This window comes from Loxodonta africana, chromosome 10, assembly GCF_030014295.1.
Source record: "Loxodonta africana isolate mLoxAfr1 chromosome 10, mLoxAfr1.hap2, whole genome shotgun sequence".
In the NCBI taxonomy this organism is placed as follows: domain Eukaryota; kingdom Metazoa; phylum Chordata; class Mammalia; order Proboscidea; family Elephantidae; genus Loxodonta; species Loxodonta africana.
The window spans coordinates 22,969,293-22,989,382 of record NC_087351.1 but is presented as its reverse complement, the minus strand read 5'-3'; the positions used below and the strand labels follow the sequence as shown (position 1 = coordinate 22,989,382).

The 20,090-nt window shown below is 43.8% G+C and overlaps 1 protein-coding gene across 1 annotated transcript in view; it reads right to left on the bottom strand.

Moving 5' to 3' along the window:
- RYR3 (ryanodine receptor 3) overlaps positions 1-20,090 on the bottom strand; it is a 446,068-nt gene that overhangs the window by 67,499 nt on the left and 358,479 nt on the right. Inside the window, exons 67-69 of the mRNA XM_064291963.1 lie at positions 14,215-14,345; positions 3,909-4,229; positions 1,108-1,348 (exon numbers count right to left, since the gene is read on the bottom strand). Coding sequence (XP_064148033.1) covers positions 1,108-1,348; positions 3,909-4,229; positions 14,215-14,345 — 693 coding nt within the window. The remainder of the gene's footprint in view (positions 1-1,107; positions 1,349-3,908; positions 4,230-14,214; positions 14,346-20,090) is intronic.

The window sequence follows — 20,090 nt, the reverse complement described above, 5'->3', positions numbered from 1 at the left end:
AAATATATATAACATTTAGCATTAGTGACATTCAGTACATTCACAGTTTTGTGTAACCATTGTCACTATCTAGTTCCAGAACATTTTCATCACCCCAAGAGGAAACCCCGTGCCCATTACGCAGTAACTCCCATTCCTCCCCAACCCCATCCTCCCTCCCCGCAACCACTTATCTGCTTTCTGTCTCTCTGGATCACATCAACTCCTAATGAGATCACTCATAACCAGTCTCCTCACTTATTTGCCCTCCACCACCTGCCCCTGCCCCTCACCCCTTGTCACAGGGTTCAAAGACTGAATCAGATCACGTCACTATGTTCAAAACCTCCAACAACTTCTCCTTGCACTCAGAGTAAAAGCCAGAGTTCTTTCAGTGGCCTTCATGTTGCCTCTCCAACCTCATCTCCTGTTTCCCCCACCCCTCACTCTTCTCCAACCATACTGGCCTCCCAGGATTCCTTGAACATCCTGTTCACATTCTTTTCTTAGGGCCTGTACCAGAGGAGCCCTCTTTCTGGACCACCCTTCCTCGAGACCTGCTTGGTTCCCTACCTCCCTCCTCAATATCGCTTTTTCAGTAACACCCTATTTAAAACTGTGACTCCACCCCACCCTAGCACTCCTAATTCTCCTTATCCTGCTCTATATAATTTACTTATACATTTTGTTTATTGTTTGTCCTCCTCCCCATGAGAAGGAAAGCTCCTTGGGGCAGAGGTATTTGTTTTGTTCCCTCCTGGTCCCCCAATGCCTAGAACAGTGCCTGTCATAGTCAATTCATATATGTTGAACGAATGAGTGAAGGAGCAACAGAGGGGCAGATGTGGGTCACTGCTGCCCTTGTTCAAACAACTCTTTCTCACCTGTGGTAGCCTGTGAGGATAGAAAGGGCCATGCCATTGACAATACGGAATCATTGCTCAAAGAAAGCACTGCCCAGAGGCACTACACCAGGGAGCTACTGAGGGGAGGGAGAGGCTGGCAGTTATAGCTGTGGCGGCCTCTTATCTCACCTATAAAGCTACCTGACACTGCCTTTTCATTCTATCCTGTTACCTACATTAGCCCCAGAATTGGGTAGCCAGGCTTCCACAGTTTCCTCCATACCTGTTGTTGTCCACGTAGCGAATCAGCATGGGGTAGAAGGCATAGAGGTCTCTGCAGAGGACTGCAAACTCATCCAGGATCAGGAGCTCTGCCTCCTGGGTGTCCCCTCTGCTGTCTGCCTTCAGCTGCTCCTCCTCCTGCACTATCTTGACAGCCTTTTTCTTCAGCTTCTCCAGAGTTGGGATAAAGTGGCTTCTCAGCAGGTCAGGCCTGGCTTTGCTGATTATCGGCTGGGCATACACTGTGTTGGGAAACAAAAGGGGCTCCCCCTCATTCACTCATTATGACAACTGATAAAAATGAAAGAAGCGATAGTGAAAAGTGAGGTTGTAAAATCGATAACGTAGGACAGCACTCGCCCTTAGTTCCCTTCCTTGACCTTCCCCTTGGCGTTTCCTCTCATAAAGCTGCAGGTGGAAAGACCTACAGGAGAAGGTCCCTATTCCTGCTCTGCTCCCCCAGGCGGTGGGGGACTCCGCCACCCCTGACCTCCTCGTGCATGCATGAAGCACGCCACACCTCTTAGCTCTTCACAACAGACTATCTTGTATTGTTTTATATGACTTTCATGTTGCTCTTAGCTCCTTGACCAAATTAAAAACTCCTTGAAGAAAGTCTTTTGTTCATAATAACAGATGTTGTGCTGAGTCAAGAGTAGGCACTCAGCATATGCTTTCTGGTTATTTTATAAATCAATCTCTTGTTAAAAACTCAGTAACCCAACCGCAGTCTTAGCTCCAGCCACCTGAGGACTGTTAACCTGCTACCTGGAGGCTCCTCTGGCCCTGAGGAAACAGACAAAATGGTATCAACTATAAATGAATGGAGAGGCTTGGGTGGCCACTAGCAGCAACAAGGAATCAGTGGGACTAGTAATTTGGTCTTCATAAAGATAATAAAACCTGCCATGTCTTACTCTATTTCTTAAATGGAAGATACCACTGGTTTAATTCACAATAAAGGCCAGAATCAAGTAATTGTAAAAAATATAACAAAACCCCAATAATTTAAATAAAATGAGTAAGAGTCATGAACCATTGACAAGATGCATTCAAGTATGATTTCAGAGTTTCTTTAGGTGGTGATGGTTGTTGTTAGGTACCATTGAGTCAATTTTCACTCATAGCGACCCCATGTAACAGAGTAGAACTGCCCCATAGGGTTTTCTATGCTGTAATCTTTACAGGAGCAGATGGCCAGCCTTCGCCTGCACAACCACTGGGGTGGGTTCCAACCGCCAACCTTTCAGGTAGCAGCTGAGTGCTTAACCATTGTGCCAATGTGGTTCCTTTACATTCTTGCAGTTTTGCTTGTAAATCTCATTTTCCCTTGTTTATCTTCATAAAAAAGATAGCTTTAGAAAGAGGAGATTAAGGGAGCTCTGTGATGCGATACATTGATGAAGAAGTCACTGTGGGTCCTATAATGGCTCGTATTCACACCCCACCCATCACTGAGATGTGGCTCTGCTTTAGACCTGGCATGAGAATAACTGCATCTGATACGGATGATTTGGGGTTGCTATTTCGAATCGACTTTGTTCAGTCATAGGAATTAAGGAGCCTGACTGAAGGGGATCTGGATTCACCTGAGGAATGACAGGCTTCAGTCCTATTCCCATCAGTACCCTTATGCTGTGATACCTTTCCTCGTTGTACTTCTAGGGGGTTAGGGAGCCATCCTTTGATGTCTTTCCTTCCCTTACTTCAAAACTCGTTGTTATTGAGTCCATTCCAACTCATAGCAATTCTGTAGGACAGAGTAGAACTGCCCCATAGTTTCCAAGGAGTGGCAGGTGGATTCAAAGTGCCGACCTTTTAGTTATCAGCTGAGTTCTTAACCACGACGCAACCAGACCTCCCATATGCCCACAACGGCCTACATTATGTAGCATCTATCAGCACACAAAAACATAATTTCCATCTCAGTTCATTTTTGAGACAGGAAGGGAGCAGAAACTTCTCTTCCTTGGTCCGGCACAAAGGCATTTTTTTTTTGACTGGGATGGTAAATTCACAGAGTTGGGCCATAGCTCCTTTTGATTTTTGCCACTGTGTTTGATGATCTAGTGGATTTTACGGGTGAAGCTGTTACTGGTTAACTCTCTAGCTAAACTGTGGCTCCATCAAAAGCAATGACTTTGTCTTATCTCCTACCTCCTCACTCAAATTTGACACAGAGGACGCTAAATATTCACAGCTTCCTAACGGGGCAGAAAGTGTGGTTTTTCATTTTCCAGGCCTCTCCTTTTTTTCAGGTTGCTTCAGGAACAGAAAATCAGTTAACTGCATTCATTAACAGCTTACTGCATATAAGGAGTCTTAGATGGATCCAAAGGAATTAAAAAAACCTAAAACCCCAGAGTCCTGCTATAGTGAGCCTATACTAGAAAAGTGTCTAAAAAAGCATAAAGAAAAATACAAATGCAGAGTTTCATATATGTAAAAAGTAGACAGGATCACTTACCAAGGAAATTACAGACAATTACCACACTAAGAGCAAATGGGGTTCTTAAACATCAAAAGCAAATAAAGGACTGATCATCAGAGTTGGGTGGCGTTTAGCAGAAGGGCTTCCTGGAGATGTGAGGGGCCTGGATTAGTGGGGAATGGGGCGTGAGGATTTGCCCCAGGGAGCTCTGCCAAGGGGCTAAGTGGATTCTCTTTACTATTAAGCAACTGAGGGGAAAAAGAGTTTTAAAGATAGAAGAGCTTTTCCTCCAAATCAACATGGAGTCAACGAGAGATGAAAACAGAACCCAGGCATCTTGGACCCCGCGTGAGAAAAGGCAGCTGTGTTACCTGCAATGCGCTTCATCCAGGAGGCCTCGTCGATGCCCAGGTTGTTGTTGATGATTTTCAGAATGTTGCCCAGGATGACACTGAGATGTTCGGAGGTGACCTGGGTGCAGCAGGGCCCTGCGCTGGGGGGCAGGTTCTCAGGGCCCCGCTCCCACCAGTAGGACAGGTAGTTGCAGAGCATGGGCAAGATCACTTCGATGACATGTGGCATCTCGGTGTACCGGGCCCCTGACTCAGCCAGGTCGTTGATTTCCTTCATCAGGCCTTCCAGGTGGGGGATGTCGGGGCACATCTCTTCTACAGTGTCTGGCATCCCCAGAACTGACCAAGAGGGCACAGGAAGAATAAAGGGACAGTAATTCACGTGCACAAGTGGTACAACATCTGCCTCTGCCCCCTGCCCCTCTTTGGTCCTTAGATATAGGTTTCTACACCAGGGCCTCATTAGTGAGCGCTGGGTGTGGTGCAACTCCTTCCCTCCAACTGTCTGCATAAAGACCGAAGCTTCCAGAAACTACACATCTTCCGAGATGTCATACCCTTTGAATTTGAGTTGATTCCGACTCATGGCGATCCCATGTGCTACAGAGGAGAACTGCTCCACAGGGTTTTCTCAGTTGTAATCTTTACGGAAGCAGACCCGCAAGTCTTTCTTCCACGGCATTGCCGGGTGGGGCAATGGTTTGAACCACCAACCTTCTGGTTGAACCATTTGCGTCACTAAGTGATCTTCCTAGATGTCATATTCAGGTTAAAACAATTAAACATATAGTTAAAGGAACTTAACAGTGACATGAGGAACATTTCATAAGATTTCTCTTTAATAAAGCCAGACTCCTTTTTCCACAGCAGAAAAGAAAGTACTGGAAGAGAAAAGCCAGTTTGTACTAGTCAAGTCGTGTTTCAATCACTGGATTATCTGTACTGTTCACAAAAGGAAAAAGAAAACATTCTCATCACACATCCCTTCCTCTAGACCAGAACAACAAAATTTTCCATCCAGTTGGAAAAAAAAAAAAAATCACACACGTTGCTTTTTGGATTTCCAACAGAAGTTATTGATGACCTGCAGTAACCTGTGCCAAGACTTCCTGTCAATCTCTTAAATCTTTTTGTTTTTCAAGGTTTATTTATAAGGAACAGTGGTTTAGTCCTATTTTCTCCTCAGGCCCAATAATTCAGGTCACTTCACTGAACAAGGACAGACAGGATGAAGTGGCAACAGATGAAGGACAACATTTAAACCAAGGAGGTTGTTAAGATACAAGAATCAAAAACAGAAGCAGCCAGGGAATTATCTGTCCTGCTTCCCCTAAAGTGAAGGGCGCTGTTTCCTGTAACACAAGGGAAGAGAACAGAAGGAACCTGAGGTTCCTGGCAGGGGAGACCTCTGAGACCCACCTTGGAGATAACAAGGGCTCTGAGTGGAGAGGTATGGGATGGCTCTGAGCAGAGAATCGCCAGCCCAAAAGCTTTGCGTATGCATCCATTCTTCTGACTGCTCTCTGCAGAGTCTGGCTGTGTCCAGGGCATTTTTCAGGGAGGCAGAGAGCATATCCAGACTTCACCCTTGGACCAAACTTCTCAGACTGGGGCAAAAGCATCAGGCTTTACAGGAACTTGGGCATCTGAGAGGCCACAGGAGATATGTGGCAGATTTGGGAAATTATTTTTTATATTAGGAGTAAACTGCAAAGATCTCATGAATTTTAAGGGTAAAGAAGAAGATTTCAAATAAAATTCTAGGTTTAGTGCATTGGCTTATATCTGCAGGCCCTTTGCCACTGGGGTTACTGCCTGCTTTTGGTATCTCTTATCTAGATTTTGGATCCATAGGAAAAGAACATGTTATCAGGAGGGACCAGTGCCTGGAGAAGGGCATCATGCTTAGTAACACAGAGGTCAGCGGAAAAGAAGAAGACCCTCAATGACATGGGTTGACACAGTGGCTCCAACCACAGGCTGAAGTATAACAAGGACTGTGAGGATGGCGCAGGACCAGGCACTGTTGTATACAGGGTAGCTATGAGTTGGAACCAACTCAGTGGCACCTAACAACAACAACAGGAATTGAAGGGTTGATAAATAAGACAGGCTACACCAAATTCCACGGCCTTTAGAAATATCGGCCAGTTGAAAGGGACTATTTTGACTTCTCCCACGGTTGTACTTCCTGCAGCAGAAATACAGAACAATATTATCCCAGCTTTTTTGAGAGAAGGAATCTGCAGCTGAGACAATCAGTTCCTCTGGGATTGTGTGTGCAGTTATGGATACTAGGGATGCAGTACATGATGAACGTAATTAATGTCACTGAATTATACATGTAAAAATGTTGACGTGGCACATTTTTTTGTGTATGTGTGTGTGTATATATATATATATACACACACAACCACAATTAAAATAACAGCAACAACAAAGTGATGGAACCAGAGGAGCCTCACTGGTAAGGAGAAGGTCCAGTGAAGTCCTAACATCCTTTCCCTAATGATGACTTCCGGTTGCTATCATTACAGCATTTTTGTGGGGGTAGAAGTCTAGAGATTTCTCCCTGTTAGAAGTCAGGGAAGGACCAGTGTTTTTCAAAATCCAAACAATTCCAAAGGGCTAGTAGCACATAACACAAAGAACTCTGTGTTCCTGTCATTCACAGCAGAAGGGAATTATACGGGCCAGCCATGGTCCACTGCCAATGCTGGTCATTTGCAAAGAACAAGTCTGTCCTGTCTTGCAGCAGAGCAACAACTGTCTTGGGTGACATCGATAAGGAAGTCTGGGGAGACCCTCACACATGAAATAACTTTACCCATACACTCTCAGAGTAAATAGGTAAAGACAGAGAGGGCAAACTTTCTACACTGGGGCTCAACACATACAACAATGTCAACTGCTATAGGTGCAATTTAATTTTACAATTATTTGATTTAAGATTATAATGAGAAGGGTCAGGTGTGTGTGTTTAAATGTCATATAGGCAGTATTATCACAGGCACTTTTTCCGCTACAGAAGAAAAATACAGAGCTGCTTGGGGTTGCTGTACTGAAGTCATTATAATGACCTTTAAATGTTATTTATATGTAATTGGTCCTTGCTTGGAACAAACATTTACAATTCAGAAGGTGTTTTGTACTTCAAATGCCACATAATAAATCCACAGAATGAACTCTGCTGCACTAGCTACCTGAAAAACAGCCCCAGCTGGGTCTCGTTAGAACCAGACACAAGACTGTTAGGGAGGGATCATTAGACCATACTGTCCTTTAATCAAAGGAGTGCTGCTGGCTCAGTGGTTAAGCACTAGGCTGCTAACTGAAAGGTTGGTGGCTCAAATCTACCAGCTGTCCTGAGGGAGAAGATGTGGCAGCCTGCTTCTGTAAAGATTTACAGCCTTGGAAACCCTATGGGACAGTTCTACTCTGTCCTATAAGGTCACTATGAGTCCGAATCAACTCAGTGGTTATGGGTTTGGCTTTTGGTTTGGTCTTTTCATCAAAGGTTCTCAAAGTCTGACCCTCTGACCAGCAGTATCAGCATCACCTGGAAACTTGTTAGAAATGCAAATTCTCCGGCCCCATCCCAGACCTATTGAATCAGAGACTCCAGGGTGGGGCCCAACGATCTTTATTTTAACAAGCCCTCCAAGTAATTCTGATGCATGCTTGAGTCTGAGAACCACGGAGTCAGGTTCTAAAGCTGAATTTTTCCCCACTGAGAAGCTCTTCACTCAAGAAGACATCAGAGAGCGTCACCTCTTTGCAATACAGGCAGACAGCTTACGCTGGAATTGGATTGCCTTTTTCTCTGGTTGAATATGCCACAGAGGGTATGGAAGGTAAACAGGCTGATGACCTAGGATGTTTCCGGTCAATTCAATATTCTGATTAATAGACCACTGCCACCCATAAACAAAGACTTATCTATGTTTTAGTAATTGACATACAGCAATATTAAATTTTTTCTAGGCATACTTTTTTTTTTTTGGACTCAGAAAATGCTTTAGGGTCTTAACTAAAACTATAGGGGATTAAGATTACTAAAATGAGTAATTCTGCTGGCAAAGCACCAAGTGCCAATTAACTATCCAATTGACTGAAGGGTTGCTAAGTCAGCTCATACTATGTTTCTAAACTACAGGCTCACAGCATTTGTCACCCTATACACCCCTCACCCTCTTCTATCCCCCAGCGCACCCACTTTGTATAATGAATGAAGTCTACCTTCTTAGAGCCCATTAAGCCATCAGTCATCTCTGCTGCAGGCAACCTGATTGTCCCAGAATATTCACACATACACTACTTTTCAAGAGCCAGACACTTGGTCAGCATTCACTCTATGCTGATTAATCGAATGATGAAAAATATGGGCTCAGGGGACTTGGGCATTGAGTCCCACAGTGTTTCATGGATGGATGAAATACTGTGTCATCCCTAATCACAGTCTTGTTGCTTTTCTTCCTTGTGGAGTAGGCAGTGATTGATGCTTGTTTTTTAATTTAGGAATGTGCCTTATTAAGGCAATGAAAAGTATGTAAAATAAGAGGGAACATTTTTCAAAAAGCCTTTGAGAAGGAGAACAATGGAAGAGAGTCAGTCCCCTCTGCTCAAAACCAAACTGGGGTTTTCTCCATCTTTGTCAAGTTCTTAATTTGCCTTGCTACTTTACCTCAATGAGCAGAGCCTGTCCATCTCTTTCTTCAGGAGCAGCTGTACACACTGGTTATACCAAGACAGAGACACTATTTCCCGAGTCATAGTTAGGACAAGATGAGTGTATAAATATCCAGGACTGTCATAACTCCATGTCCTTTGGAATTGGGGAGCAACACTGGGGCTGGCATTTGCCTGCATATACTACAGCCACTTCTCAGCTTCACCAAAGCCTATTCAGTCATTTAGTTCTCACTTTAGCAGCAAGCTGTGAGTTATTTGAAATCATGAGTGGGCAGAGAAAAACAAGGTTGGAGGTATATTTTTGCTAGTCTCAAGAAAGGGGAGAAAGGGTGAGGTGACACTGAGGCAGCTGGGGATGGTTTAATGTAACAAATTTCATATGGAGCTTTGGAAAGTTGAGGCATCTTGGCCATGTATCTCTCTTGGCTAGCTCTGAGAACACTAGTCCCCACTGTCTTCTAGCTGAGCAACAGAATTCTATTAACCAGCCTTGTCCAGATTATCCTGGGGGTCATCACTGGGGGAAATGTACCTCTTTTACTGGATTAATGAGAATCAAGTGGGAATAAAGCCTCCATGGTTTGACACTGCATTCTTAGATGGAAGGAGCAGTGGTGACAACGAAAAGTGTGGCATGAACTCTGGGGTTTGCTGGGAGAGTCTTCTTCCTGATTCACCTAGCTTGTCAGCTCTCAAAGGTGGTGGCAAAATCTCTCCTCTACTTCATGTGTTCTCACAAGAAAACATCTCTTACTCTCTTAGAACTCTTCTCCCTTGGGGTCTCATGGTAGTCTGAAAAAGGGGGCTTAGACTAAATGGGATTGCTACTCGGTCCATCATCTACTGGACTCAGTATTTCAATATTCAGAAAATACTAGTTCTGGATAGGAGTGGTTCTGGTTTGAAATGGTTGACTTGGGTGTTTTCTTATTCTTAATATTGATTAGGTCCATGGTTTGATAATTTTTGCCTCAGGCTACACTGAATCATTTTAGTTTCTTCTAATTAGAGTTCAAACTTGAATTAAGGTTCTTGCTTGAAACATTCTCTATTCTATTTCAATGCCTTTAAGTAAGATCACAGTTAATCCAGATATGTGAATCCTTCCCTCTATCCCCCGGAAGCAGGCTTACAACCTGACTTGGATTGTAAGTTCTAGGTTATTCTAGAATGAGAGTTGGCAAACTTTTTCTGTAAAGAGTCAAACAGTAAATATTTTAAGCACTGCAGGCCAGACAGGCTCTGTCACTATACTCAACTCTGCTACTGCAGTGCTAAAGCAACCATCAACAATATGTAAACAAATGGGTTCCAATAAAACTTTATTTACAAAAATTGGCAGTGGGCCACATTTGGCCTGTGGGCCCATACTGATCCTTATTCTGGAACCTAGTATATCAATGCTTCTGTTAAGAAATTCCTTTTCTTAGATTAGGCAGAGTAGCAGGATACAAGATAAGCACAAAAATCAGTTGGATTCCTATACACCAATAAAGAGAACTGCAAAAAGGAAATCAGGAAAATGCCACCATTTATAACAGCCTCTAAAAAATAAAATACTTAGGAATATATCTAACCAGGGATGTAAAAGACCTATACAAAGAAAACTTCAAAACACTACTGCAAGAAACCAAAAAGATCTATGTAAATGGAAAAACATACCATGCTCATGGATAGGTAGACTTAACATTTTGAAAACGTCAATTCTACCCAAAACAATCTACAAAAAACAATGCAATCTCAATCCAAATACCAACGACATTCTTTAAAGAGATGGAAAAACTAATCATTGACTTTATATGGAAAAAGAAGAAGCCCCAAATAAGTAAAGCACTATTAAAGAAGAAGAATAAAGTAGGAGGACTTGCACTACCTGACCTCAGAACCTACTATACAGCTTCAATAGCCAAAACAGCCTGGTACTGGTACAATGACAGGCACACTGACCAATGGAACAGAACTGAGAACCCAGACATAAATCCATCCACCTACAGTCACCTGATCTTTGACAAATGCCCAAAGTCTACCAAATGGGGAAAAGACAATCTTTTTAATAAATGGTGCTGGCAAAACTGGATGTCCATCTGCAAAAAAATGAAACAGGAACCATACTGTACACCATACACAAAAACTATTATAAAATGGAACCATACTGTACACCATACACAAAAACTATTATAAAAGACCTAAATATAAAACCCAAAAGTATAAAGATCACAGAAGAAAAAATAGGGTCAACTCCAGAGGCCCTAATACACGGCATTAACAGGATGCAAATCATTACTAACGACACACAAACTCCAGAAGATAAGCTAGATAACTGGGATCTTCTAAAAATTAAACCCTTATGCTTACCAAAAGACTTCACCAAAAGAATAAAGAGAGAACCTACAAACTGGGAAAAAAATTTTGGTTATGACAAATCAGACAATGGTCTTAATCTGTAAAATCTGTAGGATAATCCAACACCTTTACAACAAAAAGACAAATAATCCAATTAAAAATAGGCAAATTAAATGAACAGACACTTCACCAAAGAAGACATTCAAGTGGCTAACATTACATGAGGAAATGCTCGAGATCACTAGCCATCAGAGAAATGCAAATGAAAACCACAGTGAGATACCATCTTACCCCGATGTTACTTGCATGAATTAAAAAAAAAAAACAGACAATAACAAATGTTGGAGAGGCTGTGGGGAGACTGGAACTCTTATGTACTGCTGGTGGGAAAGCAAAATGGCACAACCATTTTGGAAAATGACATGGCGCTACCTTAAAAAGCTAGAAATAGATATACTGTATGATCCAGCAATCCCACTCCTAGGAATACATCCTAAAGAAATAAGAGCCATCACATGAATAGACAAATGCACACCCATGTTCACTGCAGCATTGTTCACAATAGCAAAAAGTTGAAACAACCTAGGTGCCCATCAACAGATGAATGGATAAACAAACTATAGTACATACATGCAATGGAATACTATGCAACAATAAAGAACAATGATGAATCCATGAAGCATCTCACAACATGAATGAATCTGGAGGGCATTATGTCGAGTAAAATAAGTTAATCACAAAAGGACAAATATTGTATGAGACCCCTATTATAAAAACTCATGATAAGGTTTATACATGAAAAAGAAACAACCTTTGATGAATAAGAGGGAGCGGGGGTGGGAAGGAAAAACACTAAATAGACAGTAGATAAGTGGTAACTTGGAAACCCTGGTGGCGTAGTGGTTAAGTGCTACAGCTGCTAGCCAAGAAGTCGGCAGTTCGAATCCACCAGGCGCTCCTTGGAAACTCTATGGGGCAGTTCTACTCTGTCCTATAGGGTCATTATGAGTTGGAATTGACTGGACAGTAGTTGGTGTTTTTTTTTTTTTTAAAGTGGTAACTTTGGTGAAGGGTACGACAGTACACAATACTGGGGAAGCCAACACAACTTGTTCAAGCCAAGGTTATAGAAGCTCCATTGACACATCCAAACTCCCTGACCAAATTACTGGGCTGAGGGCTCTGGGGACCATGGTCTCGGGAAACATCTACCTCAATTGCAATAACATAGTTTATAAAGAAAATGTTGTACATTTTACTTTGGTGAGTAGCATCTGGGGTCTTTTTTTTTTTTATATATAATTTTTATTGTGCTTTACGTGAAAGTTTACAAATTAAGTCAGTCACTCACATAAAAACTTATATACACCTTGCTACACACTACCAATTACTCTCCCCCTAATTAGACAGCCCACTGTCTCCCTCCTCTCTCTCTTTTCTTGTCCATTTCGCCAGCTTCTAACCCCCTCCACCCTCTCATCTCCCCTCCAGGCAGGAGATGCCAACATAGTCTCAAGTGTCCACCTGATCCAAGAAGCTCACTCCTCACCAGCATCCCTCTCCAACTCATTATCCAGTCCAATCCATGTCTGAAGAGTTGGCTTAGGGAATGGTTCCTGTCCTGGGCCAACAGAAGGTCTGGGGGCCATGACCACCAGGGTCCTTCTAGTCTCAGTCAGACCATTAAGTCTGGTCTTTTTATGAGAATTTGGGGTTTGTATCCCACTGCTCTCCTGCTCCCTCAGGGTTTCTCTGCTGTGTTCCCTGTCAGGGCAGTCATTGGTTGTAGCTGGGCACCATCTAGTTCTTCTGGTCTCAGGATGATGTAGTTCCTGGTTCATGTGGCCCTTTCTGTCTCTTGGGCTCGTAATTACATTGTGTCCTTGGTGTTCTTCATTCTCCTTTGATCCAGGTGGGTTGAGACTCATTGATGCATCTTAGATGGCTGCTTGCTAGTATTTAAGAGCGTCTGAGGTCTTAAAAGCTTGTGAGCAGCCATCTAAGATACTTCACTGGTCTCACCTCATCTAGAGCTAGGGAGAATGAAGAAAACCAAAGACACAAAGGAAAGATTAGTTCAAAGGACTAATGGACAACAACTACCAGAGCCTCCACCAGACTGAGTCCGGTACAACTAGATGGTGCCCGGCTACCACCACCAACTGCTCTGACAGGGATCACAATAGAGGGTCTAGACAGAACTGGAGAAAAATGTAGAACAAAATTCTAACTCACATACACAAAAAAGACCAGACTTAATGGTCTGACAGAGACTGGAGAAACACTGAGACTATGGCCTCCGAACACCCTTACAGCTCAGTAATGAAGTCACTCCTTAGGTTCACCCTTCCGCCAAAGATTAGACAGGCTCATAAAATGAAATGAGACTAAATGGGCACACCAGCCCAGGGACAAGGATGAGAAGGCAAGAGGGGACAGAAAAGCTGGTAATGGGGATCCCAAGGTCGAGAAGGGGAGAGTGTTAACATGTTGTGGGGTTGGGAACCAATGCCACAAAATAATATTTGTGTTAATTGTTCAATGAGAAACTAATTTGCTCTGTAAACCTTTATCTAAATTATAACCAAAAAACTTTCAAAAAAAGAAAAATTCCCTTTCTTGTATAATTTCATTTTCGACTGCTGGCTTTCTATGTTTAGTCTTCCCCAGGGATGGAGACCATGTGGTCGGCATCTTTGAAAGCATAGCCTCTGCTTGGTTTTGATTAGTATAATTAGGGTATTAGTATAAATAGGGTAGAGTAGATGTGCACGCCACTTTTGATGATACTCTGGGGAAAGGGATACATCCCCAGGTATAGAAGGGGAACTGAAAGCTGGGCAGAAAAGAGAACTTGAAGTCTTAGGGTGGAAAGGATTTAGAAATTAACGACATTGTCTCCTCACTTTACAGAAGAAGAAACTAAAGCCTAATGATAACAAGGATCCTTGGTGGTACAGTGGTTAAGGGCTCAGCTTCTAACCAAAAGGTTGGCTGTTTGAATCCACAAGCCACTCCTTGGAAGCCCTATGAGGCAGTTACACTCTGTCCTATTCACTCACGGCAACAATTTTTTAATGGGTTTAATAGTAACAAAGCTCTTGCCATGTCCATTTCTCCAATAAGATGGAGACAGGTAACGTAGTCTCTAAATCTGGCCTTTTGGCCCCTCTTGGTCCAGGTAAATCAACAGAGCTGCAAGACTGCTGCTCCCTGTCTGTGTGGCCTTCCTGGCTGCTCTCCTCTCAGCATGGGAATGGGTCGATGACCTCTGTGGGAGGATACTTACTAGACCTCTCTCTGGGGGTTTTGGTGTTGAAGACAGAGAGTGGATTGTTGCGGTTAAGGGTGGGCTCCAGGAATGCCACTGGTATGGCCGCTGCCAGTGAGGCCAGACATTCTCCAAGGGCAGGACGTTGCCTGGAACAAAGAAATCCATTTAGAAGTGGTACCACCCACATGCTGGCCCCATGCATTGGTCAGCCAGGCCCCTTTCCCAGGATATCTCAGATCTCTTCTCCACAGATTTTTCTGCTGGTCATCCCTGGGCCCTGGGATCAGCAGGGTTGCATGCACTTCTCCCTCCCCTGATCTTGCTCCAAACACTAAGCCAGTGGTTTACAATGGTTTCACTACTTGGCACCCAGTTCTTTACTGGCTAAGGTGCAGCTTTGCCCTTCTGTCCCAGCATGTCAGAGAGTAAATTCTGCTGACATCCAAATTAAAATTGATCCTCCTTGTTCTCAAAATGCTTTGAAATCATCTCTGTAAATTCTCATGCGGACCAGTGGGAATTGCTAAAAGCACCAAGAAGATACAAAATACAAGACCTGCCTTGCAATGGGAACAGGAGGTCCTGAAGCATATTGCTTGGTTTAAAGGAGAGACCTGTAACACTTATTATTCCCTTCCCTCACTTCTACGAACATTTGAGCGTCCACCATGGATTAAGCTCTGCGTTTCACGTCTTTCTGTGAAGCAAGCACACAAACTAAAACAAAATTCTTAGGATTCCTAATCAGTTTTTTCCAACTGAGAGGACTTGGCTTGCTTACAGGATAACCAAGTTTCTGTGAGTGTAAGTGATGGGAACCAGCCACTTGGCCGGTCAAAGCAGATCTGGGCTTAGCCTTGGGGCTGTACTGTCTAACCTAGCAGGTCCTTTCTGCTAGTGAGATGAGACAGTGACAATACTGGTTGGCATCTATTGCTTAGTCATGAATAAGAGACCAGGCCCATCTGTTTCCCACCCATCAGCAGCTTCTCTCAGCCACTAACTGGCATCCAGTCATAGAGAGACTGCACACCTGTTCTGGAGTTGCTCATGTGATGTCAGTTCCCAAATAAGGGGAACTATTCCTTCAAATAAACTAATAATGGGAGTTCTTCATTAGACCAAGAGACAAAGATAATGGAAAATGCAGAAGAATTGAGTGGGGATTACAACATTCAAGCCCATATTGTGCTTCATTTTGCCTTCCTCTGTACTGACCCACTCAAATAGAGGGATGCTGCACTGTACACGAAGCCCACAGGCAGAATTCCTGGAAGCTGAGGGTGCCCGGCTGTACCTTGTTGCAGGACCATCATGGGGACAACTGCCAGCCGGAACCAAGGGCAAATGCTTACCCTACTCCTGCAACTGTGTGAACATGGGAAGGCATTCATCTCTCAGGGCTCCCTTCAACTCCCCAAAGAACCCTAAACCCAAGACTTGTGTTAATTGTCCTTCACTATGACAACTGCCAACAATTACAGCAGCACCAAGAAGCCAGAATATCAAAAGTGTAGAGTCTCCGGAAGTGAATGACAAGCATTTTCTATGGGTGGTGGCCTAAGGTAGCCATGTTTTACTGAGGAGAAAGCCAGACAGTCTTAACCTTAGCCTTTCAGATGGTAAGAGTCCTTTCTCCCCGAATGCAGAGCAGACAGAGAACCCTGTGTTCTATATAGAACCCAGAAGCAATGTCATCAAGTAACATATCTTTATGTACTAATTACAGGAATTAGAATCAACCTGCAAAATTCACTATAGCATAGAGAAAGAGACACATTCAAGTTGGATTAAAAATGTGATCTTATTGGAACACTTATACACTGCTGTGGGAATGTAAAATGGTACAAGCACTTTGGAAATCGATTTGGCGCTTCCTTAAAAAGCTAGAAATAGAACTACCATACAATCCAGCAATCCCACTCCTTGGAATATATCCTAGAGAAATAAGAGCCTTTACATGAACAGATATATGCACACCCATGTTCACTGCAGCACTGTTTACAATAGCAAAAAGATGGAAGCAACCAAGGTGCCCATCGAAGGATGAATGGATAAATAAATTATGGTATATTCACACAATGGAATACTACTCATCGATAAAGAACAGTGAGGAATCTGTGAAACATTTCATAACATGGAGGAACCTGGAAGGCATTATGCTGAGTGAAATTAGTCAGTTGCAAAAAGACAAATATTGTATAAGACCACTATTATAAGAACTTGAGAAATAGTTTAAACTGAGAAGAAAACATTCTTTCATGGTTACCAGACGGGGGAGGGAGGGAGGGTGGGACAGGGGCACTCACTAATTAGATAGTAGATAAGAACTACTTTAGGTGAAGGGAAAGACAGCACACAATACAGGGGAGGTCAGCACGACTGCACTAAACCAAAAGCAAAGAAGTTTCCTGAATAAACTGAATGATTCGAAGGCCAGCATAGCAGGGGCAGGGGTCTGGAGACCATGGTTTCAGGGGACATCTAAGTCAACTGGCATAATAAAATCTATTAAGAAAACATTCTGCATCCCACTTTGAAGAGTGGCGTCTGGGGTCTTAAACGCTAGCAAGCGGCCATCTAAGATGCATCAATTGGTCTCAACCCACCTGGATCAAAGGGGAATGAAGAACACCAAGGACACAAGGTGATTACAAGCCCAAGAGACAGAAAGGGCCACATGAACCAGAGACTATTCATCCTGAGACCAGAAGAACTAGATGGTGCCTGGCTACAACCAATGACTGCCCTGACAGGGAACACAGCAGAGAAACCCTGAGGGAGCAGGAGAGCAGTGGGATGCAAACTGCAAATTCTCATAAAAAGACCAGACTTAATGGTCTGACTGAGACTAGAAGGACTCTGGTGGTCATGGCCCCCAGACCCTCTGTCGGCCCAGGACAGGAACCATTCCCTAAGCCAACTCTTCAGACATGGATTGGACTGGACAATGGGTTGGAGAGGGATGCTGGTGAGGAGTGAGCTTCTTGGATCAGGTGGACACTTGAGACTATGTTGGCATCTCCTGCCTGGAGGGGAGATGAGAGGGTGGAGGGGGTTAGAAGCTGGTGAAATGGACAAGAAAAGAGAGAGAGGAGGGAGACAGCGGGCTGTCTAATTAGGGGGAGAGTAATTGGGAGTGTGTAGCAAGCTGTATATGGGTTTTTTATGTGAGAAATTGACTTGATTTGTAAACTTTCACTTAAAGCACAACAAAAATTATATTAAAAAAAAATGTGATCTTAACTGGTCTTGAAAAATGGTTGTACAAGGCTGTCTGGGGTAGAATCAGAATCAGCAGGGCCCTAGCCTGAGGGCAGATAGAACTGTTCTGCTTGAGATGCATGACCAATTTGCTGGTTAGTCTGAGGAGAGCCAGACCACAGAGAGGAAAAAGGGAGAGGACTGGGGGGTTAGTAAGCTGGCAGAAAACTGTATTCTTTGGAACCTAATCTTCAGTCAAGTGCCCCAAGCACCAGCTGCCATCGATTCTGAGTCATGGCGGCCCCATGTACTGTAGAGTAGAACTGCTCCATAGAATTTTCATGGCTGTGACCTTTTGGAAGCAGACTGCCAGGCCTTTCTTCTGAGGTGCCTCTGGGTAGGTTCGAACTACCAAGCTTTCAGTTAGTAGTCCAGAGCTTAACCATGCGTGCCATACGGGGGCTCCTATTAAGTGACCAAACTTATGAAAAAAGGGACCTGAATACTTTAAAGGAACATTAATACATGTGGGTTTATGCCTTATCTTCTTCTTAGGCTTGGCTTTTATGGACTAGCTGACAGCTTATTTGGCTGTGAAGTATTTGGGCAGATAACTTTAAAAACAGCACCCAGATGCAGTGGATTGACGCATCCCCAGTCAGGCAATCACTTCTTTCTTTGCTAATGGCTCAGCCTTGCCCTTTTGATGAAGACTTGACTTTTAAAATCCCCACATCCAGGGCTGCTCTAGAGGCACAGCAGCAGCCTTTAGACAAAACAAATCCAACTGTGCCTGCATTTTAACGCTGCCCCTGGGTTCCATTTGAAGCCTGCATCAATGGTGGGGCAAGGAGGGACTGAGACTGTGAGTCTGCAGAGACAGGGTTACTCCTTGGGAAACTTACTGCAAAGCTGCTTCCCTTCTGAGCAGGCCTCATGCGGTCCTGCTTCCCCTACCTTTCCTTCTCTGATCATTGCCCTTCTCTGCCACGCTCCAGTCCCTGGATGTACAAAGGGTTAATGCACTCGGCTGCCAACCTAAAGGTTGGAGGTTAGAGTCCATCCAGAGGCACTTTGGAAGAAAGGCCTGGCAACTTACTGCTGAAAAACAGCCACTGAAAACCGTACGGAGCACAGTTCTACTCTGACACAGATGGGGTCACTATGAGTTGGAGTTGACTGGATGGAAACTGGTTACAGGTTTTGCCAAGCTCAAAGTGGTGGATGGGCATGAGAATCATTATTTTAACCCCATTCCTGAATATCCTATGCCCTCAATGACCCTGAGGACAATGAGACCAAACCCGTCGCCGTCGAGTTGATTCTGACTCATAGCGACCCTATAGGACAGAGCGGAACTGCCCCATAGGGTTTCTAAGAAGCAGCTAGCTGGTGGATTTGACTTGCCAACATTTTGGTTAGTAGCCAAAAGCTTAACCACTGTACCACCAGGGCTCCGAGGCCAATGAGAGCCACATCAAATATGAGGATGGTACAAGGGGGCCATTTTTTCTTCTTCTTTTTTTAGTTAACAATTTCACCAACCAGAGTGGCCAATGGGGGAAAAAATCGTATTTCCTCTCCTTAGTGTTGCCTTTAGAGAAGGTGCAGGAAGTAAGGAGCTAAACCGTGAAGGCAAAGAAATGCCACAGGGAGAGAGCATCAGGTGAAAGAAAGTCTAGGTGGTGATCAGAGATGACAGGGGGTAAGATCTCACATCTGAGAGCAAATTTCTGTTGGCACAGGGAGATGAATGTACGAAACGGCTGGTTCTGAATTGTCCGGGTGGTAAATTGATCCATTATTCCCTTCTTTCTCTTTCTTTCACCAAAATTAAAGCTGTGATTTCATGAAAGTGGATTTCTGGAAATTTTGTCAGCTACAATAGCAATCCTTGGGGCAAAAGGCAATGGATAAGTCTCAGTCTGTCTTACAGAAGGACATGCCCCTGTCCTCTCTGATATTAATTACTGACAGACCAGAGTCTCAACAAGCTCCACAACAGGTCATTTTCTAGTTGGGGGCACACAATGATGCCAATTAGCTGGTGGGCTAAGACAGATAAACAATAGCTCTCCTCGTCTAGCTGTTAAAGTTCTGTTGAAAGTAAGGCCCAGAAGTCTGCCAATTAATGCTCCCGGCTGGGCTGTGACACACCAGTGTGAATGACCTGGGCCCCCAGGCAGGGCCTGTCAGGGAGAAAGAGAATGAGCTAGTAAAGGCCTGCTCTTATATTGCTTCCCCTGGGGGCTAATGTGAGGGTGGATCCAGCTCCCAGGCAGGGCATGAACTACAGCAACAGCCCCTTGTCAATCAAAGATTTAGGCTGAAAGGTTTATCACTGGATATGGAAACTTTCCTTTTTCCCCCCCCTCAGTTCCTATGGCCTAAAAACCAAAAACCCACTGCCGTCCAATCAATTCTGACTCATAGCAACCCAACAGGACAGGGTAGAACTGCCCCATAGAGTTTTCAAGGAGCACCTGGTAGATTCGAACTGCCGACCTTTTTCTGGTTAGCAGATGTAGCTCTTAACCACTATGCCACCAGGGTTTCCTGTGGCCTAGTACAGTATTTTTCACACAATAGGTACATGGATGATAGTGTCATACGAAGAGGGTTCAATCTTTATTCCAATTTTTTTTTTTTACTTCCTAATTTGACAGGTAGCGGGCTTTCTTTGTCAA